A 25,565-nucleotide genomic window follows, 5' to 3' on the forward strand; every position below is an offset into this window, starting at 1 on the left:
TCGGCTATATTCAGACCCCCCCTGGCTATATTGCCTTTCCAGTACTGGAGGGTCTGAATGATATTATGCATGAGTTGGACAAAAGCCTGCATCGATATAACCCACTTCCAGAAGGGTGGGACACTTTTACAAGGTTAAGAACCATTTAGTTGCCTTACGACTCATCCTCCACTGTCTTCATTGGTTACAGAAGACATGCAGCCTAAAGGTTGTCAATCGTATCATTTTGCCCCTATGGCCAGAGAAGATCAAAGACTAGACATCTTAGTTAGAAAACTTTATTCCTCCATTGTGTTGAGCTTCAAAATTTCCAACTACAAAATGATCATTGCTGGTTACCAACTCTTTCTGTGGGAGAGAATCTTGCCCTTCCTGGAACTTCTACCCGAGGACAAGTGAACCTTGCTAAGGTGCTACACACAGAGGCCATCAAGCCCTCAAAACGGCAAATCAGTACTGGTAAACATTCTGTGGACTCTGCAGCAGGGGCAATGGCAAGCTCTGTTGTCCTCAGCTGCCATGCTTGGCTGAGGTCAACTGCTCTATCTATTGAAACCAAGCAGGAGGTTGAAGGGTTATCCTTAGAGGTGCTACTCCTTTCTCTTTCAGGACGTCCAAGACATTTTTTGATAAGAAAAGCAGACTGAAAAGCAGTAGGGGTGTCCCAAACCAGTCCCTTCCAGTTTAAGCAGAGGCCCTTTCTGTGGCAACCCTGGCATCCTTACCAGAGAAAGTACCGTTATTTGCGCAACACACACCAGGGTCTTGGGCTGAGCAGAACAGCAACAATGGCCTACAAATAGCACATAAGGACTGAATACCTGGAATAGATTTTTGCCTTCTGGGGCATCCCACTAATCAATCTTTTTATGAGGGAATATTAAAGCAGCAAACTTCTGCTCTCAAGAGGGAACGGGTACAGGTTATTGAGGAGGGCATTCCAAATTCATAAGTTGAGGCTTCTTGTTTACCTTTTCCTCTTACAAAGTGATAGAGTAAGCTAGGAGAGGCCCAACATGCTTCTGATCGCTCCATTTTGGTTAGTTAAATTTGGTTTCCTACCCTTATAGAGAAGTCCAGGGGACAGAATCTTATGCTGCCCGAACAGTATCAGCCAAGTGCATCATCACAATTTACATTAACTCAGCCTGACAACTTGGAGGCCTGAGACAGGATTCTAGTGTTTTCTCAGGAAATTAATGATGTACTCACATAAGCCTAATATCGGAAAGTTTTGCTGGAATAAATTGAGACAATTTTCCCTCTGGTGCAGTAACACAAAAATATCCCATTACTGCCCCCTAGCATTTTAATATTTGTTACACCTAAGGTCCCCCCCCCCCATCTTTAAAGGTCCACTTAGTTGGTATTTCTTGTTAGGACTTGGAAGTTGACAGGTGCTCACTTTTCCTGAAAGGATTATGCAATTTTTGCTCACCCTAGGAGCTGTTGATTCTCCAGTGGTCACTTTTCCCTTGTTTTAACACAACTGACAACCAAGCCTTTTTGAACCAGTTGGCTAAGCTCTTCATGAACCTAGTTTTTTTAGGAGCAGCCATATCAGCTAGAGGGGTTAATGAGCTGGCAGCCCTTCAGGTAGACCCACCATTTTAAAAGTTTCTTCCAGAGAGTGATTCTTCAACCTAGTCTTAGGTTTTTACCTAGTGTTTAGATTTCACTTGTCCCAAGATATAATCTTACCTGCTTTCTTTTCCATACCAACTTCTGTAAATGAGCAATTATTACACATCCTAGATGTTAGAAGAGCTTTATTATGTATTTAACTCAAAAGAAAAGAGTTTCACAAGGATAGGACAATTTTTGTGTGTTTTCCCAGACATAATAAAGGGATGAAAGCTGCTTCTCAAACATTATACAGGTGGATTGTAGCTTCCATAAAAAAATGTTTCATGTTGGCTAGGCTTCCTTGCCTTCTAAATATCCATGCTGACTCTACGAGAGCCATAGCTTCTTCTGCAGCATTATTTGATGGCATGCCTCTAAGGGAGATTCACTGGGCAGCAACATGGATATCAGTGGACACATTTGTACACCATTATGCACTGATCTACAAGCAAGGCAAGAAGCCCAAATGGGAAAGGCAATTCTGCACTTCCTGTTCAAATGAAAAGAGCATGCTCCACCACTTGATGAGTAGTTTATTTGAATCCCCAAGTAGAACTGCACAGATCAATGATGAGAACAGGGCTGTACCTACCTGTAACTCTTATTATCTTTTATGTAGGTACACTACTTCAGCAGCACTAGAGGTATGGAGAGCAGGGATGCTGCTGCATAGAATGTGGTCCCCTGAAACATCTCCAATGGCATGCCTGCTCATGAGATACTTAATAAGGTTTCAGGTAGATACAGTCCTATTTACTCTTTTCTTCCAAAGTCCAAAATCTTCTAGGGGGGGAACAATTTGAATCTCTTCTCAGAGATTACTTGAAATTCCAGAATCCACACACAAGCAAGAATTATATGAAAAGTATTTTGCTTTTTTAATGCTTGATCATATTTTATGTGACACATGCTTCGGTTGCACGACCATATAGACACCACCACACTGTTCACAGTGCAGAAGGTACACTACCTTTGCAGGTTGTTACCTCTTGAAAAAGCTGATAATACTCATCCAAGTTGCATCACAATTGTTGGGCTGCCTGCCTGATAGCACTTGCTTCAGCTAGCTGCATTTACTTTACTTAACTCTTATTGTAGGAGGCAAAGTATACATTGGTCCCTGCTGCTCTCTGCTTTAAAGGGATGATGCAACCTCAATCATGGAAGTTAATCTTACGGGAGTGTTAGATATATATATATATAGTGCAAAGTGCTGTCCCTTCCAAACCTATGATTTGCACTGACATCACTGCCTTAAATATGTTTACTAAGAATTCCCATTCATTTCATGGGGCTTATAATAAATAGCAGAAATTTTAAAAAAGATATATTGTAGTGCTAGATGCTAATATCCATTGTACTTGCTCATTTCTGAAGTACAAACTACAGCAATTCAACTCAATTTTATGTGTGACTTGATTCTTATAGCAGATACCATCTCTCAGGGAAGAAAAAACATATATTTTCTAAGAGGTCTGCTTACCATTACCAGATGCCTTCACTTTCACCTCACTGTTTACACACAGCAATGGTTTGTATCGATTTAGATGCCTAGTTGTCACAATAGTGAGGTGGCAATCCACTGTCTAGACTGCCGTTATTGGTGGGGGCTCACATGAGTATGTGCTCCTCTACCCAAAAACATTTCCACACAGAAGTGACTGTCAGGCATCAAGTTAAGCTTTCTCTCCAACATGATAGCGTTCTATGTGTGTTCAACACTTGGTGAACGTTCACATCATGTATGTCCCCAAACTGCAGTCTCTAATAATACAATGGAAACACAGGTTTCTCATCTCTGCTTGCAAAAAAGAAGCCATATTAGGTCATTATCATGAGGGATTACTTATCTGGGCATCTACATACTGAGGAGCTTGGATACTAATAGGCCACAGTTACAGGTACGGCTTAGCCAGGTAGCCAAGAAAGGTAAGTACACTGGCAAGTGCACCTACTAAAAAGTGTTTAAAAACTAGATTCTCGGGCAAATAGAAGGGGGAAAGGATTGCACATGGAGGAAACCAGAAAAACCAATGTTAGGACTTGCCTCTCTTAGGTGTAGTTTTCAGGAAATATTCCTTTTTTGGGGGAGTGACAATTTAGATAGTTTTATCCAGGGAATAAAAATGGGACAAGATCCCTGATTTTAATAAAGCTGCTTTCACACTTCCCCAAATGGAGCAAGCCAGTTATGTTACCACCACCTGCCAGCAAAATGTAATAGGTGTGAGAACTGTTGCCACGGCTATAAACGCATTCTATTCACACCAATTATACTGTCCCTTCATGCACTAATGGGACCACAGAGTCCTCCTTTATCTACATCAACACAGACAAAGGTACACCATTTCACTTTTCCTTCCCCATCCACTACACACCATGGAGCTGCTGCTCTTCCCTAAAAACTAGGAGGAAAGGATGGCATTCTGTCCACTGGGAGGTGCAGGCACAGGCGCAGGGCCCAGTAAGGAAAGCTTCCATTCAAGCTTTGGAACAAAGTAGCCAGCCAAGTTCAGTGAGCAGAAGCATTAGGAGTATTTAACAAAAAGGAGCATGGGACATTTCCCTTGAACCGTAGTCAAGGCTGATATTGGTATTTTTCTGCATGTTGTTCAACTAATCCAGTTTTCAAGCTGAACCACTGTGAACCCATTTTGCGCCATCCAAATCAACCAGAAACAGAGGCAGCTCAAAAGATTTATGAGAACCATATTGGCAAGTCCTTGAGACCTGTATAAAGCCATGCTGCCACTTGGAGGAGAAAGTAAGAACTGCAGATTACAAGCTGCATGAAAAAATGACATCTCCTCCCTAAACCTGGCTGACTGAAGAGGAAGAACCTAGCCTTGTGCACATAACATCAGGTCAGTCTGAGATCTTCCTCTTATCAAGTATCACTGCAGCAACTCTTCCCAGCAGATGGGTCTTGAGAAAACCTCTCTTTCTAGCCACAAATCATAATTCATTTGGAAATCTTCAGGCAGCTCCACACGTTGACCCAGCACACTCTGCAAACAGTTATCCACAGGGAGGAATTCTGGGTTGTTATGCGTGCGGTCATAGCGGCGAGAGTTGAAGCGCTCTATGCTGGCACGCAGAGCACACTCTTCAGCTTGGAAGTCCCATGGCCGTGCATCCAGATCTGCAAAAGTCATGGAAAACATGATCAGCCTCCGGAGCATGAAGGCAACAAAGAGGTCCCAGACACATGAAAGAATAGCACTGACCCAAGAAAGCTTATGCCAAAATAAATGTTGCTAGTCTCTAAAGTGACAGGTCTGTTTTGTTTTGCTGCTACCACACTAATATTGTTAGCCACCTGGAATTTATATTCCTATACCTTGCCTAGAAACCTCAGATTCTCAGCTTTCAGTTGGACAGGAAGTCTTTCAGAACCCTGAAGACCAGAACTTTCTTCTAAACAGCTGACTGGTACCTACAAGTGAACTGTGGGAATTTTGCAGAGGGTTACCAGGTTACCTGCTTTTGAGTCACTGGTGGACAGTGCCAGATGGAACTGAAGTTGAATAGCTATTTACAGTCTCCCAAAAATTCAGGAAAAAATGAAACAAAAGCTAAATAATTTTCTCCTTATTACTTAGGCATGTGAAGTGAGGAACTAGATTAATACCATATTAATAATCCACGTAACAAACGTGCGTAACAAACAAAATGAACTTCAGTAATTTCGGGGGAGGGGTGGGATAATCGAATATCGAATAAAATAAATAAAATGTAGCAAAATTAAATGTTACAGAAAAACAGCTCAGCATTTTTCCTGAGATAAGAAAAAGAAGAGTTGGTTCTTATGTGCCACTTTTCTCTACCAGGAGGAGTCTCAAAGCGGCTTACATTTGCCTTCCCTTTCCCCACAACAGACACCCTGTGGGGTGGGTGAGGCTGAGAGAGCCCTGATATCACTGCTCGGTCAGAGCAGCTTTATCAGTGCTGTGGCCAGCCCAAGGTCACCCAGCTGGCTACATGTGGGGGAGCAGAGAATCAAACCCAGCTCGCCAGAAGTTCGTTGTCCTAACCCACTACACCACACTTTTAAAACTGCCTTTTATGATGAACGTGCACAAACCTGAACTAACCAAAAGTTGCATGTATGGCTTTGTCTACTGGCTACCAAGATAAACTAATTAGCTTGGTGAATGTTGAACTCAGGTTTCCCTGTCCAAGTCAAGCACTCAAGTCACTATATCAGCCTAACAAAGCAAAACACTTTGAAGGCACAAGATACAATGCACTCAGTAGAGAAAAACTGCAACTTTCCCAGCTTGCTATTATAGGACAGGAGAGATGCCTTATGGAGTCATAAACATATGTGTGATCTTTCAATAAAGAAAAACACCTCATGGTATATGACTTGATATGGGAAGGAGGTTCATGAAATGTCTGGAGAGAGCAGTGAGGGGGAGACGCAAGGCATACCATTGCCATAAGCCCAGTCATCATTGAGGCGATGCCGTACTTTCTGGTATATAGCCGACATAGTCTTCATGTTGCTCTTCCTCCACTGTCGTCCCAAATACTTTGTCTGCACCTTGAGAAGCTTCAGAACATAGAGCTGCATCATGGCTTGCTTCACCTTGAGAGCTCGTTTCAGAATAGGAGCAGACTTGAATACCACCAACATCTAGGGAATTAAGGTAACACAGGGTAAGTTCCCTGAAGCTGTACTTTTGCCTCCATTTGCCCATGACTAAGGCTTTGGCAAATTTTCTACAAAGCTTTAATAGAGCTAGGAAGAACATATACAGCAGGACCACAAACAGATGAGAGTCTACAGAGGACCTTGTACTCACCATTGTCCTAGAGTGTTTCCACTTGGTTAACTTATTCAGTATCCTAAGAAGATTGATGCAGGAAAACAGATTACGCCAGCAAAACTGATTGTTGTCCCCAGCTTCCTATAAGACAAAGCAGCACTGAGTACAAGTGAACCAATGGAAACAAGAAAAAAAGTCAGAAGTAGAAAGTGCCCCTTGTTGATACTGCTAAATTTAATGTCTAAACCACCTCTATGTATCCCTTTGTACAGGCAGCTTTGCTCACCAGGCTCTCTGCTGTCAGCTCAGGTAACTCATGTACCACACAGTATGGATAATCTAAAACAGAAATGCTAAAATAGAAGAACACACAAATAGATCAGAATGATAAGAGCAGAGTATACTACCTCCAACTCTGTTGGAAACAGCCTGGTTCAAACATATGAGAAGCTTGATGAAATGACGAATTCTGCAAGCTTGTTTCCAAATTCAGAAAGACAGAATGCACCTATCTTTAAATGATTGCCTGTCCACTCTTAACTAAAGCCAATGTGAATATGATGACTACAAACCAAATCATACTCAGAAATGTTTTAACACCCCCGGGCCCCTCCTCCAAGCACGACAGTATCTAAGAGTCCAGCCATGACCTTGGAATCTCTCTATGGAAGGTAAGTCAAGATGTTCAAACATATTTTTGTGCTTTCCACCTATGAGTAACTGCCAAGTAGGGCCATTAATGAGGTAGGCATTTCCTCCAAGAGGCTCTCATCACTGACTATGTACAACCACTTCCTTTGCTAGCTAAATGTTGGGCTTTAAAGCCTTCTTCCAGATGTCCTGCTGCAGAGTCACATTTGCCATCACAGCATTCTAGGACACAGGTACGCGAGTGATATGCTTACCTTTCACTTACCTGTTCTTAGCAGTGATATACGACATGATGTTTTGATTGAAGAATTTCAATATAAGAGGGATACAGTTGGCAAACACCAGGTGCTGGGCCATGTATTCAAACTGGTTAAGGGGAACAAACACAATAAGACATATAAAGCAAGCACTTCCCAGATTCACTTCATTACCCTTCTTCAAATGTTACACCTTACTATGCTTACCTGATAGACATGATTTAGCTTGAAGTGCTTAAGTAGCAGCAGCAACACAGCAGAGATTGCTTTTACAATGATCTCTTTATGCCTGTTCACATCAACTCCCAGTTTCATGCTCTGCAACACTGTTGTTCTGGAAACAAAAGCAATGGTATTAGTGAGCGTGATGAGGGTAACCCTCCTGCTCAAGCACTATTGAATTCAAGTGCTCCAGAGCACTCAATCAGAAACCTTTTAAATCTCTGTCCTTCTCACCTTGAAGAGCCCCCATGAGGAGACACTATCATTCATAATTCAATAAACTGATAATAAACATAGACGATTATGTGAGCTTGCTCTACAGCTTTCTCTAAACACTTTTCAATTTTCATCAATGTTAATATAATGAAGAATGCAAGGAGCCATACATGGCTTCACCTACAAACAAAAGCAAGATATTGACGATTAAGAAGATATTGAAGAAAGTACCACCAACCCGACTCATGGGGGTATAGTGCAGCCTAGTCTAGCCAATCCTGTGAAATATTAATTGCTTCAGGCAGCTTTTAGTCTTGCTAGAAGAACTGTATATTATTGTAGTAAATTTAGAGAAATGAAGTCCTCTACTGAAGCACAAGGTGGGAAGGCTACATAGTATAGCCCAATCTTGTCACCTCTCGGAAGCTAAGCAGAGATGACAGAAGACGATGATGAGCTGGTTTGTAGACCCTGCTTCTCACTATCCTGAGGAGTCTCAAGGTAGCTTACAACCACTTCCCTTCCTCACTCTACAACAGGCACCTTATGATGGAAATGGGGCTGAGGGAATTCTGAGAGGACTGTGACTGGCCCAAACTCACCCAGCAGTCTTCATGTGGAGAAGTGGGGAATCATATGCAGTTCTCCAGGTTACAGTCCACTGCTCTTAACCATTACACACCATGCCAGCACTTGGGAAACCACTAAGGAAGGCTCTGCAAAGGACAGTAATGGCAAACCACCTCTGCCTCACACTGGCCTTGAAAGCCCCTTGCTGGGGTTGCCATGATTGGCTGCCACCTGATGAATCTTTATACGCACACACTAAAGCACAATGACTCTCCTGGAGTTTTTTTCCCCCCCAAAAGTTGTCATGTAATGACCTATTTCCACATTACTAATTTGAAAGGGCTGCCAATTCAAAGGCAGGCTGGATTCAAACAGCTTTCCATGGGTACTCTGAAGGTTCTACATGGGGCTTCTTTGATTTACCAATCCCCAGTTTCCGAATTATAGCCTGCATATATTCATTTGCCAATTTCTATCATCACTGTGCCAGTCCATCACTTCACCAGGCAAGTAAAAGTCTATCCCACTTAATTCATGACATGTCACTACTTGCTTCCCCCCCATTAATGGCACTCACGGCATTTCCTCTGGTAAAACATCTGCCAGGATGTTAATAGAGTCAGTCTTTGCTTTAGAGGTGGGTGCTGCAGCCAGCAGGATTTTCAACAAGGCAATCTGTGGATGAAGATCTAAGTGAGATACAGAAGACATTCTAAAGTAGATTCTAAAGTGTAGGAAAGAAAAACTACATTCTAGGAAAGAAGAGGCACTCAACTAAAGATAGTGAGTGACAGATGAACACGATTGGTACACGATGTACCAATAGATGACACATCTGAATAAACTTGTTGCACAACTCATTAATGAAAAAAAGATGGAGGCTAGATATTTCTCCCATTATAAAAATGGTAAGATTAGAGTGCAAACATAAAAGGAAGGGAAAGAAGGGGTGAATGGGAACACACATGATGGATTAGAATGAGGCTCACCATATACTGGGGCAAGCTAGGAAGTAGACCCTGGTACAAGATTTCTGTAGGAACTTGCTCAACCAGTTCTTCTCCCTGTTATAAAAGGAAATCATCACAATATCCTTTCTATTACTGAGTTCATACCAAGAATTTTCTGAGTACAATTCTTGCTCCGAGCCTGCTGTGCAGGGAGGAGTGGTATACAAAACTAATAAATTCATTTTCAGAACCCAGACAAAAACTGCTTTTCATCACAAACATCTTTAAAAAACAACCCACACTTCATATAGATGGAAACAGTGCTATGACCAGCTGGTTAGCGACACTAAAAGTGTTCCACGTACATTCTCCAAACTAGGGACCCAGCTAATATAAAATCCTTACCATATGTTCTCCTTATATTTGTGAAAGGGCCATCTGGGCGGCCTCTGTCCAGGTGGTGTTTAGGCCCTGTCCGGGAGCCCAGAACCACTGGTCTGGCCAGCTCTTCCTCTCCAGCGGGCCAATTTGGATGCACCTAGCAAAGCTGGGCGCGTCCGGATTGGGCCGGCCCCAGGAGTGCCCGCCTCCATCAGGTGAGCATCAGCCACTTGCCCAGCCTCCAGCCCAGAAGGTTCCTCGCCACCGAGGAGAGCACTTGGACGGCTTGTGCCCTTCTCCGCGGCTCTGTGCCGACACCTGCAGCCACCACCTGAGATGTGGTGCCACTGCTGCCAGTGCCGCTGGGAGGCACCTTTCCCTTCCTGCTTGGCCTGCCGTGCGTCAAGAGCCCTTTCCCGCCCACCCGCCAGCTCTCCGCTTAGCGTCCCCCAACGTGGCTACAGCCCTTGTCGTGCCACCCACCCGCTCCTGAGGAGCCACCCAATAGCCCTCTCACTGCCTCGCTGATGGTACACCAACCCTTCCCACCTAACCCACCGCCTCCCGAGCTGCAACCCTGTTGCCACTTTGCTTCCCCTCCCTGCTGGCCCTGAAAAGGCTTCGCCACATCACAGACTTGCTGACAGCCCTTCACGCCCCACCATAGCCCTTCACGTCCCACCACTGAGCGCGCCCAGTGGTGGGTTGCTTCCCCTCCCCATTGCTGCCCAAGAGGCCTCTTCCTGGCCCGCTGATTGCACCCCAACCCTTCCCGCCCCACCTGCTGCCTCATGTGTCCCCGCCCCACCGGCAGCTTGTTCCCCCTACCCGCTGGCCCTGAAAAGGGCTCTGCCACATCGCAGATGCGGCGACAGCCCTTCCCGCCCCACCAGCCAGCTTCCAGGGACTGCACCCACCGGGGTGGGGTCCCTTTCCCTCCCCGGTTGCCCACAGAGGCCCTGCCACCCCTGCTAGGATGTGCCCACAGCCCTTCCCACCCCACATGGCACCTCCGTCCCTCGCCTGCTGCCCTCCCAAAGCCCATGTATTTTAAATGGGCTTTGCTCCTAGTTATACATAATATATAATTAATCTCCCTTCCCTTCACACCTTCAGCACAAACTAATGATATTTTATTTTTTATATATACCGCCCTCTCCGGAGGCTTCCAACATTACTTACCCCTGACAAAGGAGAACGCAAGTACTCCTCTTCCATTTGTACTTGAATTTCTGCAATAGATGTATACTTGTGCTATAAGATAACAAAGCAAAGTAAATTAACCTTACTATATTGGCAGCACAGGAAATTCAAACAGTTCCCCATCTGGCATTCTTACCACAGAGGAAATAACAATGGATTAGGATAGGATTTAAAACCAGCTCATGTGAGACATTTTCTACAGAGGCACACATGAATTAAAGAGTACCCACCAGTTTCAGAGTTTTGATACTCTCATGAATGGGTCTGGGAAGTCCCACAACAGTGTTGGTATCACTAGAAAAAAACAAAGCACAACTAGTCAGGCAGCAAATGTCATAATGCAAAAGACAATATAAAACAGTAAATTTGTGTAAACTTGTATACGGCATTGAATCTAATTCAAGGAGCGTCTCTTTATTATTTTTCTATCTCAATTTGCAATGGGCATTTAAATGAGCATGCATGTGTGGGTGTTTCATTTCTTAAAAACTGGACACATTCTCCGATTTAAATCCAAGTATCTGCTTTCATAAGAACCTACATTCTTGGGATTTTCTTCTTAACCTTTTCTTTTGCAATAAAATTAAATAAGACAGATCTCTATAAGGTTTCCTGCAGTTTAGTAGTTTTAGTTTATACTGTCTAACACCATGCTACAAACTTGTAAAGACATATTTTTTAATCCAATTAGGTATAAACTTTGTATAGAACTTGAAATAAAATATTATAGAGGTGTGATAATAATTCTATAATTATAGTTCTTTGGATTTTTCTTGTACACTAACAATGACCTAATCCTGTAAAATGCATGGTGAGCTCAAAATTCAACAAGACAGTGCTGTTTTAACTCACCTGCCTAAGGTATATCCAATAAATTTACTTCGACTGGATTCCAAAAACATCTCAATGTCTTTTTCTCTGTAGAAAAAAAAGTAAGAATGATATAGAATCAAACTTTCAAACCTTCTAACCATACTAGAGTCTTCACATAGTTCCAGAAAGCTATGACTATTTAATACTACAAATGTGAAAAGATGAAGGGCATTCCAAAGCCTCACACTTAGGTTAGCACTAAATAGGATGTATAAGAGAAATATAATTAGCCTCCTTCAAAAAAAGCATCCATATAATTAACATGACTGCATCAGCCCAAGCCGTCCTGGCTTTACTCACCTGACCTTGGGTGCCCAAGGCAAACCTTTTGGACAAGTCAATCTGTCAGCTGAAGGATGCTGGATAGGGGGAGGCATCACCTCATCTCTTTCAAGAGGGAATGTCTCTCCTTCAAGACTATTATCATCATCATTCTCCTCCTCATCTTCACGGGAATCATCAGTTTTGTAGGGATCCCGCTCATTGAAAGCATCTAGATTATCCTGTTTAATAAGAGCCTGCAAGAACCAACATATAGATCAAATAGCATATTAACCCATGTGATCTTGTAGATATTATTTTTCTCAAAAACTGCAAGTTTACCTCCTGTTTGTCAGCTCACCTTATGTTCCCGTCGACCCCGTTTCTGCTGCTGCTCAATCAAATCAGAAGCAGATGCTGGAGGAGAAGCAGCCCTCATATTACGGATTACTTTGATACTGTCCTCAGGTAGTGGGGGAAGTCCCAGCATCACCCGTTTTTCTCCTTTCATATCCTGAAGTTCCTCAAATCCTCCAAGGGTACACTACATAGGTCAATGCAGTTTGGTTGTTTTATCTTTTAAGTTATTTATACACAGCTTAAAAATCGGCTTACTATCAATAAGTCAAGAGACTGATGAAAAAGGGATTTGTTGCAGTTATATGCCAACAATTCTTCAAAGAACCATTTGTGAATGCCAGATACATAAGCACTGGACCACACAACCAAGTTTAAAATACTGAAGTTATAGTCCCATTTTCACAAATAATTTTCTGAAGAATGAAATGAAGAATACTCATTAAGTTTTTAAATTTGAATGTCACATTCCTACTAGCTATCACACTTAGGAAATATATATTTCTTCCTTCAAAAATCTCAGAGACGCTTACATGGGGATCCCAAGCAGTTTCCTGTCCAGGCACTGACCTAGTATAGACCTGCTGAACTTTAATAATACAGAAGATTTAATAATACAGACGCAACTAGCATCCTTAGACTATTTACACAGCCGCTGTTCCTTGGTTACCAGATGGCAGGAGAAATAAAACAGACTCTGAAAAAGCAACAGAAGGTAGGTTGGAAGGTATATTAACAGTTGCAAGGGCAGTTATCATCTGAAACAGGGCAGCTGTTGAGCTCATAGAATTGTAGCCTTGTCACTCTGAAAGCTCTTATGCAGACTATGCTTCGCTTTGTCAGCATCTAAAATACTTCTGCTGTTTCTGCTATGCTTTAAAACTGTGCATTAGTTCACAGCAAGATTATCTATAATAAGCCCACTTTTTCACAAATAGTCAGAAACAGAAGTATTTATTTTAAAGGTGAAAAAAATGATTTTTGAAAGAACGGATTAGGTTAAGATGATGACTTTGGGTGGACTACTTTTCAAATTCAAACCAGCAAATTAATTTTTGTTAGCTTAATACTAAAGTGAAATTCCTCATAATATTTTCTTAATAGTTACCATCTTATTTCCTAGTTTAAAAACTGTACATTTGTTAATTCTTCTTTTACATTAGTGATTTTTCCTCCACATGATACCTTAAAAATTACATGAGTGATGTTCCCCTGTTTTCATCCTCCTTTCTAAGCCAGCTCAGAGAGTAGTCAGTTACTCCTCAGACAGGGGAAGTATATTTTTTGTTGTTGGACAATGTGAAATAGGATCCTTGAGGAGGTGCAGTGTTACTCTCCATTTTTCAAAAGGGCTATAAGGATGTAGTTAACAACTACACCAGCATGGTGTTGTTGTTAAGAGCAGTGGCTTCTAAACTGGAGAAATAGGTTTGATTCCCCACTTGTCCCCATGAAGCCTGCTGGGTGACCTTGGGCTAGTCACAGATGTCTCAGAGCTCACCTGCCTTACGGGGTGTCTGTTACAGGGAAAGGAAGGGAAGGAGATTGTAAACTACTTCAAGACTTATTAAATCAAGAGTATAAAAACCTACTGTTCTTATTCCTGTTTGTTTTATTAGGAGTTTGATGAGCTTGTTGGAAATTTGATCAAGAGGTACTATGGCAACAGCATTATGTGTTTTAGGTTGTTTTTAATGTATTTGTATTGTTCTACCACAAATTTTGTATTTGTAAGCTACCTTGAGTATTTAAAGAAAGATGGGTCATAACTGTTGTGATATATCAATAAAATGTAATTTTCTTGGGCTTGACTTCATAGTACCATCTACTGATTTCAGGCAACCACTAACCCAGAGATCTGGATGCCTAAATTCTCAGATAATAACAAATGCAGAATTCACTGCCCTTATAGTGTGCAAAACAGCTACAGCAGCAAAATGTTGCAATTGTTACACACAATATATGTAAAAATACGAAAAACACAGTAAAACCTCAATATCAGAATGGTGGGCCACTTCTCAATTATCTACTCCAACTCAGCAACATTTGTGGCCCTTGGAAGCATTATGCAATGTACAAAGAAAGGTGGCACCTGTGCCTGCTGCAAAGTTAGAATAAACCATCTCCCCAAATGGTCAGAATTGTAGGACTTTCCCACAAGGTTCTCCCACTGGAGGAACAAGCAGACAATCCCACAGTGGCACTGATTTCAGAACAAATTAGTGGAAAGAACCTATTTAAGCATATTCTACACATATCTCTGTATGGATCTGAGACCAGAAATTAAAACAGACCCACATTTTTTTTGACTGAACATCATTTATAGCATTAAGGGTGTCATATTTGACGTGCTGTTTTTCACAACGAACAGCATCTTACCAAGACAGTCTTCCAAAGCAGCAGCAACACCTTCTTCATAGGGAAATGTGGGGCATGGCCACTGCAGAACTTGGTCACCATCCCAAACAGCATAACAGAAAATGGCTCGTTGTTATAAAGTGGTGCCCCTGTAATGTAACATACCCGTATCACCTATTTTGCATAAAGACTCCTCAGTTCTTCCAAGTACACTGCTCATAACTTCCTCTTTTGTTCCTGAAATTACTGTTTATATACAAGCTTACTAGTGTTAAACTCACATTCACAAATGTGGTTCTTTTGCTCCTGAAATTACTGTTTATATACAAGCTTACTAGTGTTAAACTCACATTCACAAATGTGATCCTGCTCATTCAGTTCAAAGGAAACAAGCCTCCTTCCACACTTGGCCAAACTCATTAAAAACGAATTCCAAGTTCCTGGAGTACTAACATTCTATTTACCTCAAATAACAGATGTTAGTAAGAAGCTTTATCAAGGTAAGTGGGAAAGAAAAGAACCCGTACCTAACTCTGCTCTGAAAGTTTGTCTCATTGTCTTCCACTCAGGCTTGTCCCCTTCACATTCCTGACGGACTGTTTCTACAATAAGGTACATAATATTCAGCAGCACCCTGGAAATGGATTACAAAGATTAGCAGGTTGGAGAAATGTTGACAAAATTGTTTAGCTCACTCAAAACAATTTTACAAAAGTGTGGGCTAACCTTGCCATCGGATCATCCACAGGAGGGGGAATGGGAGATGAGAGAGAAATAAATTTATGTTTATCATGGCTTAAAGTTTGGACACAATTATCTCCTTGTGTAACTAGCCATTTCCAAGTAATAGAAGTTACCCCATGTGAGGGGACAACATAGTGCACTGATTGTCCAGAAACAGTATCACCTAGAACAGAGTTCATTCTATAACACACTATTCACGCAAGCTTTTGGTTTGGATTCCTGTCTTTTTTCCTTCCTCTGGTTTTCTCTCACTGTCCCAGTCTTGGGTCTTTAAGTACAATATTGTATACCAAATCTAAAAGTTGTAAGTTTAGTACAAATGGGGATGGTGGCTTACAAGTTAAAAGGTCCATTGAGTAAGCATTGCTCAGGTTTACAGGCGACTATACAGTTTGTATAGAGGATGCTGGAGGAAACAGGGAGAATCATCCTTGTTAACCCATCAAAGAGGTATGATCTCATTACTACTTTCTATGCCAATATTCCTTACCTTAGATCTGTGCTGTCAGCCAGAGAGATGGCTGGCTTCCGCACTGCACTGCTGCAAGCTGCACTGTTGCTGGAAGATAAAGCATGTAGTTTTATGGCACATAATATGGGACCAAAGACTATGGTTTGAGATTAAGGCACTATAGAACAATTTTTTTACTGCTTCACTGGAAAGATACACCAACATGCTCACACCTTTCTTCAATTCCCTCTCAAAATCATCCAGAATTGAGAATAATTGACATGGGGTCTTGCATACTGAACTGCATTAATCTAGTCAACTGCCTTCTATGCCAGTGTACTAATCACTAAAAGCCTCAACAACATCATGCCATTTTTTTAGCCAAGAGTACTTTCACAAATGCTGAATAATGCATTTTGCAACTGTGACAAAGTCCACTTGCAAGTAATGACTAAAATGTGCATTTTGTCCCTTCTCAGAAAGGTAGTCATTCTGCATCAGGCACTGGAAAAGCAGATGAAAGGCATCCACACTGTCATCTATAACCCTAGATGCAATTGAGTCTTGAACTCCAGGGTCTCATGCAATTCCCTCTGAACTCAGCAGGAAGCTTTTCACAGAAACAGATGAAAATTGGATGGATACCAAAGCCTAGCATCTGATTGTTTTTCACAAGCTGTAAAAATATATATCCTGGTGAGGCAGATCATAAACAAGCTAACAGCCTGCATTCTTTTCAGAGGCCCTATTTTGAAACAACATGTAACTCACTCAATTTCCATGTTCAAAAGTTCTACCAAAGCATTGAAAGTGCCAACTTCCAGTAGAAGGAAAATGTTGTACCGCATCCAGGACTGAACTTCAGTCTCAGAGCTGCATTCATCAAATGTGCCTGCAACCACAAAGGCATTTTCTTTGATCAAATGCTTCCTTTATTAGATCAAATTCTGCAATGTCTATGTATTTAATTTACAGATAAAAAGCAAACACAGAGAGGACATGACATGTCATCATCTTGAAAACTCAGATATCCCACCAGTTATGGTGCTATAAAGTAGCAATCCCCAACCTGTGGGCTGCGGACCACATACGGTCCTTCGACTAATTGGAGGTGGGCCCTGAAGGACGCCTCCCCCCCCCCCCGGCCCTTTACTTCATCCCCCCCAGCCCTTTACAACACACTTCGGGTGTCATTGTCTCCCATCACTCCCAGATGGGACTATCTCGTTGCAGAGAAACAACCTCAGGGTTCCCACTGATTTGTCATTGTCATGAGTTGAAATTTCCATGAAAATAAAATGTTCCTTATGTTCATTGTTGTGGCGTGTCTGTATCTTATTTTGAAGGGATGTTTAAACATTACCGTAGTGATCAGAGTGTTAGGGCAGTGGTTGAGAGTAGAAGAGTAAACTCCCCCCCCCCCCACCGGGCCTCAGTAAAAGGTGTTGAGTGGTCCCCGGTGATAAAAAGGTTGGGGACCACTGCTATAAAGGCAACAGCTTGATACTTAAAAAAAATGCCCAAAATATCAATTTACCCTAAACATCCGGAACTCATAGATGAGTTAAGGTACTGTAGCAAAAAGCGTGGTAGTGCTTCAATATTCTACAGTAAAATACTGACCGGGTGTGGTTTAGTGCAGGGGTAGTCAACCTGTGGTCCTCCAGATGTCCATGGACTACAATTCCCATGAGCCCCTGCCAGCAAATGCTGTCAGGGGCTCATGGGAATTGTAGTCCATGGACATCTGGAGGACCACAAGTTGACTACCACTGGTTTAGTGAATTACAATCTTTCAAGAGATAATTCCACAAGAAACAACACTATGGATTTAGGTTCTGTTGCTTGATGTTCTACTTGAAACAATATAAAAATAATTAAAATAGAGCAAAAACATCCAGTATTATGATGCCACTTTAGTTACCATATATTGAACTAAAAATTGCAGAGCAATTTCTCAGGGTTAGCGAAATGTGCAAGCCAGCTCTTGATTCAAGGACATTCTGAGCAGAGATGGAATATAACCCTCTCATAGTTCACTGACATGAACTTTGCCATCAAACAAAAACACAGTCTAAGATGAAATGGATTCAGGTTAATCATGCTTAGGGAACTTAAATGTACGGCAGAAACTAACAAATCAGCTCTTTCTCTACTAATAGCAGCTTTATATCACAGGGAAAAGGCTTAATAAAAATATAACCAAATAGTTCAATTAATTCAGTAGTTGTCAACCACTCTAATGCGGCAACCCCAACTGCGGCCGTGGCGTGCGTTCGCATGCGCCCAGGTGCAAAACAGTCGGCCAAGAGACCTTCTGGGGAAGCCCCTTCCCCCCCAGAGAAGGCAGGAAAAGGTGATGGCGGCCAGAAGCGGCAGCGGTCGGCAACAGGCGATGGTAGCAGGCGGCAGTGGGCAGCAGCAGGTGGCAGTGGAGGCAATGGTGCACAGCATGCACAGGCACCCAACAATGGGGGCATCATAGAGGTCACCACCACAGCGGCAACCAACCTGGGGACCCCACAGAAGGGACCAGGTGACCCCAAATGGGGTCACGACCCCAGGGTTGAGAACCACTGAATTAATACTTCATCAAACCTTTATTGAACAACTGAACTAAGCAGTATCCCTGACAATAATGAAGGTGTACCTTGTGCAACATAGAGGATGGCTCGGGCCACCCTGAGCCTTCTTTCCCGAGCAGTGACCTCAAGCCCATCAAGAAGCCTCATGGCATGAGTACGATGTTGATTGATGCCCAGTTCTGTCCATTTCTTATCCAGCACTGTAAAGTCAAGCAATATGATATGATACTGTTTTTTGAAGTGTGTGCACATTGTATGCTAGTAGCCAATACTGATCTGCAATTCAGTATAAATTTATTCCTAAGGATAAAAATGAGGGAAATTGCAGCGCGCTCACTGTCAGAAAGGTATCTAAGTAATAGTGGGTTCAAAATTTGCTTATAATATGACCAGATGAGTTTTGGCATTGCTGCCTTTATCAATGGTCAGGCATGCATGCATGCATGCATAAATAAAGCTGCATACATAAAATAGAGGAACAGATATGTTAAATATACAGTTCGCTCCTTTAAATACAGTGATATAATATGTTAACTATGTGGGACACTAAGGACCTTAATCAATTCTATGGACCAGGCGGCCAGATAAAATTGAGGCCTCTTATGTTTCTAAAGCAGGCCCTGGTCCAGATGAGCACTTCCAGTGTCCAGTGAGTGTCCTGTATGAGCCAGCCTTTCTCCATAAGAGTGTGGTCAGTGGTGGCATTAGTATGAATGTAAACTAGAATTTTAATGAGGCTATATTTTAAGGCCTCGGTTTTTAATTTTAATAAATATTAATATTCAATTTTACAACATGTTTTACCCCACAGAGGCTTGAGCACATTTTTCTTATTTTGTCCTTGTTTTTTTGGGGGGGTCTTGACTTAGGTCAGGATATTTACTCCTTTTTGTTGTGTGTTACACAGAATGAACGATATAGAATGCTTTATTACAAAATTGGCCAGCCTCAGTCCAACACAGTAAATCCATATCAGCAGCAAAAAAAAATTATTGAGCTGAATTAAAACAGAAGATTTCGACACTTAATAGAGCCCGTGCCCAAGTGCAAACATATGAAAATCATCATGCTCACAACTTGTAATAAATTTGGCTTATTATATCCCAGTATGCAATCTGTTTAATCAAGACATTTATTTGAGGAAAAGGATTGACAGATATAAGATATTTAGTGCTATTGCTTGTGCTTCTATTTACACACTGCAGGATTCAAATCATCTGCAGACTAAGGACCAAAATCTTTCACTATCTACTACATGTGACCACAACCAAACTGTAAATAAGCCCCACATGTACATCAAGGACAGCAACTTCTACAGCTCTGAAATGCTAGGTTTAATGCCCTTCAACTTGGTAAAACAACACACTGAAAGCTTATTTTTATTTAACTCTTATTTACAATTCACCTGCCACAAAAGACCACAGATCTAAAACAAACTATCCATATAAGACTCCAATTAAAGCAGAAGTCACACTGAAATAGATTAGAACAGCCTGTCTCAACCTTTTTATCATTTAGAAGCCCGTGAAACATTCTTTACGCTTTGAGAAACCTGAGAAGTTATGTCAGTCAGCCACACCTCCCTGCCACACTCCCTGAAGTTACATGTCACCAAACGTGCCATCACCAAGACACTCCTACAGGATGTGACATCATGCTCCATCCCCCTTCACCCACCATCAGAAACAGCCCAGCGACATACTCCACTGGGTTGAGAAGAGGGCAAGGATCTGCCACTCTATAGCCATCTGCCCCCCTCCCCCATTGTTAAGTTAAAATAAGAATACCTACCTCTCTGGACTACAGTTGCTACCACATGTAATGAACCTCAGCCAAAAAGGATTTTTATGACCAGAGTTCCTCTCCTTTCAAACCCCTTCAGGCCCATCACTGGCCATTTGAGGGGGGGGGGGTTGACATGGTCATATCGTCTTACTTTCTTTACATTTAAAAATATATTAGGACCACAAATAGACAGAAGTCAAATTTTCAAAATGGAAAAAAAAAACAGTACTCTTACCATGGACTCTAAAATCCTCCTCAAAGCATTTTCTGTTGAGTTGGAATTCAGGACCTTCAGTGTAGCTATACAGTTCTATCAAGAGATAATATTCATACAAAACTAGATGGTTAGTGTGTCCCATTTTAAACCAGACTATAGGATGGTCTGAAGAATATATGTATAGATCTAAACCTGCGCAACAAAGGGATTAACATTATTTATCGATTACATCTTTCCCCCCAATGGGGACCAAAATAATCATACATCATTCTTCTCTCCTCCATATTATTCCATGAGGCGGGTTAAGCTGGGAATGCAGGATTGAGTGTCCATGGCAAGAGATGGGTTTTGAACATGGATTTTCCAGATATTAGTCAGTCTAGTTATTTAACTACCTAGCTTAATAACATTGAGTCTAGAGCAGGCAATATCTTTTGAAAATTGCTGTCATATTTTTTTCTAATAGTATATCTTCTTAAATATATACGGTATGGTATGTACATGCTTAAGTTTATTCCCCAAAATAAACCCACACTAGGGTATTAATCATACATGTGAATGAAAAAGCTAGGATATTAATAAGATTAGGGCTTTCACTGAAAATTCTATGGAACAAATGCTGTTTTCTAATGAAGCATATCAACTAAGAAAGCAAACTACAAAGGAAGCCTCAGCCACTCACTCAGTAAAAGCCACAGTTCTCTCAGACTATGTACTACTTCTGTAACATCTGTAACATCTTTAAACCGCCCGTGGCGCCACAGACTAAATAAAGCGTTAAGGGGCCTGGAGGTGGGCTTTGTCCGTGATGAGGAAGGGTCCGAATTGGACCCTTCCTCACGACAGACAATCGGAGGGACCAATCGGCAGGCGCAAAGCGCCTGCCAATTGGTCCCTCCGATTCCCAGCTCCAGCAACTGCGAGCCGCGCGCAGCGCGGCTCGCAGTTGCTCCCGGCCTGACGCCCGAGGGAGCCCCCGGCAGTCGCGCCAAGCGCGGCTGCCGGGGGTTCCCTGCCTGGCGGCCTGACGCCCGAGGGAGCCCCCGGCAGTCGCGCCAAGCGCGGCTGCTGGGGGTTCCCTGCCTGCCTGCTGCCTACAAAAGCCTGCCGACGCCGCCGACACCGCCCAGCCCGCCGCCGGTGAGTCCTCAATCAATCACACTCACAGGGCTGGAGCCCAGGGATACCTTCCACCTCGAGGAGGCGGCGGGTGTGCTTGGTGGGCCACGGGGAAGCCATGGACTCGCGGGGGGAGGAGGCCGGGGATTGCTTCAGCCATGCTTGCTGTGCCATGGGGAAGCAGCCACTGTGGCGGGAGGGCGGAGAGCCCTTTCAAAGCCCATTCTTATGAATGGGCTTTGAAGCTAGTAGGACAATAATGCTGGACTACCTCACAAAGTCGTTCTCAAGAATACTGAGATGACACAAAGCACTTGGTGGCACTATAAAACCTTTTTATTTAGAAGAGCATTTAGCTGCAAGCTTTTTCTAGAGAGTCGGTTTAACGATGCTGTAGGTTTTTAATCTCATAAAAAGTAAGCTTGTTGGAACTTGAAAACCACCTTCTGAAACAGCTTTTCTGATTAAAGGGTGCAACATGCCTTTTTAAAATCCCTGAAATGCAGCAAAATGACTAGAAACTGCAATGGCAAGTCAAACCATCACAAACACTTGATTTAGGTAAAATGAGCCAAATGTTAGGTCAAACTAATCGAACTCATACTTTACCTGACAGCTCAGCAGCCCATTTGTCGGTGTCTGCATATTCAAACTCAAAGTCTGGCGACTCGGAATAGCCCTGAGAAGATGGTGACATCTTAATGAAACATTAATTTTTTCAAAGAGTGCTCAACTTTTCCCGGGCGTTGCCATCATAACCCATGAGCCTGTCAGCAACTGCAGCCTGCTTTCTAACCTGGCTTCACTCCATTGCTTAGCAGCACCGGGACAGATATTTCACTAGGCTCACGGCAAAGGCACCAGCTGAGGCAGCCCCCTCTCAACAGAGAGCAGCCGTTCACTGCGGGCTCCTCTGTTCGCAAAGCGCACTTTCGAGCGGCTCCCATTTTAGGGCGGACGCCACCTGTCTGAAGGAGAGCCGAAGGTAAAAGCAAAGGCTCGTGTGGAGGCGGCCGATGGGAGCTCTCCCCGTCGCTTTAGGGAAGGGGGCGCTGAGGTGAACCGGCCAGGAGGCCTTCCCTACCTTCGAGGTTTGAGCCATTAGCATCACACGAGGCCTGACAACTGAGGCGCCCAGAAAAGGCCACGGCTCGCCCTTCCCCCTCCCCTCTCTCCTCTCTCGCTCCCGGGATGGGCAAGCGCACGGCCGCGCCGCCCCCCGCCTCACCTCCGAGTCCTTGCGTTGGTTGCGGTTGAGTTCCCGACCTTTCCCTCCTGGCGGCGGAGTCAGCCCGAGCCCCGCGCTCCGTTGCTTGTTATTGACAATGAGCAAGCCCGTACCTCCACCGCCGCCCGGCTCCATCGCGACGCGCCGGCAGCTCTCGCGAGAATTCAGACTCGCCGAACTAGCTTCTCGCCGGAAGCGCCGCCATCTTGAGCGTGGCGGATGTGAGCCACTGCCCCGTAAATGCGCCGTAGAGACGAGGAAACGGCTCCGGATCTGTCGCATCTCGCGCTCTTGGGAGGTGATCTCGTGGTCCCTCGTAGCAACGGTCTTGATAAGGGCTGGGCGGTCTTTCTAGGCAGGTGGCGAGTGGCAGCCCTGACGTGACTCCTTAGAACTCGGAAGCTGAGCAAGACTGACTGGCTAATATTTGGGTGCGAGAATGCCAAGAAATACCCGGATGGTGGTGCGGCGGCTGGCAGTGGCAGCTCACCAGCTGTGAACGTCTCGTGCCTTAAAAAATTCATGGGCTCGCCATGACTAGGTTTGGCAATATGGGATATTCCGAGGCAGAATGGGATGAGGGCAGTGAGCAGTGATTGAAAGGGTGTTCTTAGGACAAGGCCTGGCTGTTTGATTGGCTCCACTGCAGATTTGCACAGAATTATGTCCTTATGACTGGTATGGTAAAGGGTGGACAATGACTTCAAGTTAGCAAGTTTTACCAGGTGCTCATTCTAAGAGGTTGTGCTACAGGGATCCTTTAGCTTCCCCTGTATTGTTTGTTAGGTTTGGATTATTTGTATTTGGTTTTGGAACTGAGCAAGCTCAGATCCATCTTTCAATGGTGGATGATGGAGTGTTGCTCAGATCTTCGACCTTCCCCAAAGTGCCACTTTTAGGCAGGAAACCATATAATGTCTTGCAAGTAAATTGCCAATTAGTAAGAGTATTGCATAATATCATACTCCTCACTGCAACATTGCTCATGGTTATCTGAGTGGGAGATTTCCGACCTACAGGACCTCGATTTCTTGAATACTTTTGGAGCGGGTATTTATTTTCTTGAATTCACCCTCCCATAAGGCTCAGGGCAGTTTACACTGGTCTCTGCAAGACAGAGAAAGATGATAGTTGTTGTCAGTTATACTTATCACCAGGATCACTCAGAGGCCCATGCATTGTGAATAAGTATCACAATGATGAACCTTAGCACCAGTGAACCTATGTTCTTTACACAGTATATTTTTGGCACCACAAACCGTGCTCCTATAGGAAAACAGGCAGAAGTTATGACTGCTGGTTATCACCAAGGATCCAGTGGCCTCTTAATTTCTGATTCACATTGGATATAGTTGATCTTCCTTGGGCTTTCTGCATACTAGTTCACCTGTTTCCTCTGCTAGTAATATAAACACTGGCTGCAATGGCACTTACAATCTATAGTCTTCTCTTTCTGTATTTTGAAAGGCAATTGGAACCAACCCAATTCCTTGCATTGCAGGCTGCTAGATATGGATTTCCTTGCAGAAGTATGGGTGCAGAGCGTTCCTTCAATGTGCTGCAGTCAGTTACTAACAGTGGAACTTATTCCTTTTCTGTAAAGCCCACTTAAGGAACTAAGTGGGAACTAACTTATGGTACCAAGATGTGGGAATGAAGTCTTTTCTTGTGCTCAAGTACGTGTCATGCAGTCTCCTCTACCAAGAAGATAAACAGCTTGCCAGGGATAAAAAGTGAAAGCCTCAACAGTGAGAAGAGGCCACTTGCTTCTTCCCTTTTCCTTCCTTACATCATACAAACAGGATACCCAGAAGAGCCCTATAAGAAAAATGGATCTTGAAGCAAAGATTTTTTCTAATCATTTTATTTAGACTTTGCGTAATGATTTATTGCTCATCTGCAAGGATTAATATTGCGTTCATTAAAAATCATTCATATACAAAATAAACTTATCCCCGTCTGGGTTGATGCTATAACATGCTCCCTCTGACTGAACTGAGGTGTTGCCAGGCATGAGAATTTATTTCATGGCTTATACAGAGATGGAGCCCTTAGCTAAGATATCTATTGACACTGCAACACAGAGGCAGACAAATGGAATGAAAGGTCCCTCATGGGCTTCATGGAAACTTTTAGGAATATGCTCTCTGCTTGGCTTAGAGGGATCCAAGCCAATTCTGGGATCAGAGCCTGTGGTACTAGAGCTGTGCAATTAACAAAAGGAAAACAAAACAAGCCACTCTGTATGTGGCAAACTAAGATTAAAAGAACAGGAAGGAAACAAACATACACAGAGTGAGCCCAGGGCTCATTATACTAAGACAGAAAAGATCATTTGGCCCAGCCAAACTTAAAGAAAAGCAAATCAAATTCTGGAAAACTGAAAGGAGAAGGAGCCCCTGTATTCAAGTCAGCATCGTTGGTCTGGAATACTGGAAAAGGCTTAGTTGCCAATATGCAACTCTTGGTAATGGATAAGGGTAATTTAGTGATTTGAGATTTGTACAGTAATTTTGAGTGTGCAAAGCTTTAATGGCTATGAGGCTCTCCAAATCACAGACTGTTCTCAGTGGAGGACCAATCAGAAAGACCACAGCCTATGTAACCCAGCATAGGTCATACAATTATAGGACACATTATATTAAGGTGGAATTAGGAATGTTATATTCAGTATTTACATCACGTTTTCTGCAGTGTTTACATAAAAGGCAGAAAGTTCAAGGTTGGTCATGTGCTCAC

The 25,565-nt window shown here is 43.0% G+C and overlaps 1 protein-coding gene across 1 annotated transcript; it reads right to left on the reverse strand.

Moving 5' to 3' along the window:
* Positions 1-1,752: 1,752 nt before the first annotated feature.
* On the reverse strand, positions 1,753-23,251 carry STRIP1 (striatin interacting protein 1). The gene is made up of 21 exons (XM_077334181.1): positions 22,827-23,251; positions 22,208-22,277; positions 20,498-20,572; positions 18,543-18,677; positions 16,664-16,784; positions 15,932-16,000; positions 15,225-15,331; positions 14,719-14,846; positions 12,344-12,526; positions 12,022-12,239; positions 11,701-11,766; positions 11,079-11,142; positions 10,828-10,899; positions 9,304-9,378; positions 8,892-8,989; positions 7,514-7,640; positions 7,315-7,415; positions 6,685-6,751; positions 6,435-6,539; positions 6,061-6,265; positions 1,753-4,768 (listed from the first exon to the last, which is right to left on the reverse strand). The coding sequence occupies exons 1-21, from the start codon at positions 23,106-23,108 to the stop codon at positions 4,521-4,523; spliced, it is 2,616 nt and encodes an 871-aa protein (XP_077190296.1). The 5' UTR covers positions 23,109-23,251; the 3' UTR covers positions 1,753-4,520.
* Between the last annotated feature and the right edge of the window lie 2,314 nt (positions 23,252-25,565).

The sequence above is a fragment of the Paroedura picta genome, chromosome 4 (genome assembly GCF_049243985.1).
Source record: "Paroedura picta isolate Pp20150507F chromosome 4, Ppicta_v3.0, whole genome shotgun sequence".
NCBI classification, from domain to species: domain Eukaryota; kingdom Metazoa; phylum Chordata; class Lepidosauria; order Squamata; family Gekkonidae; genus Paroedura; species Paroedura picta.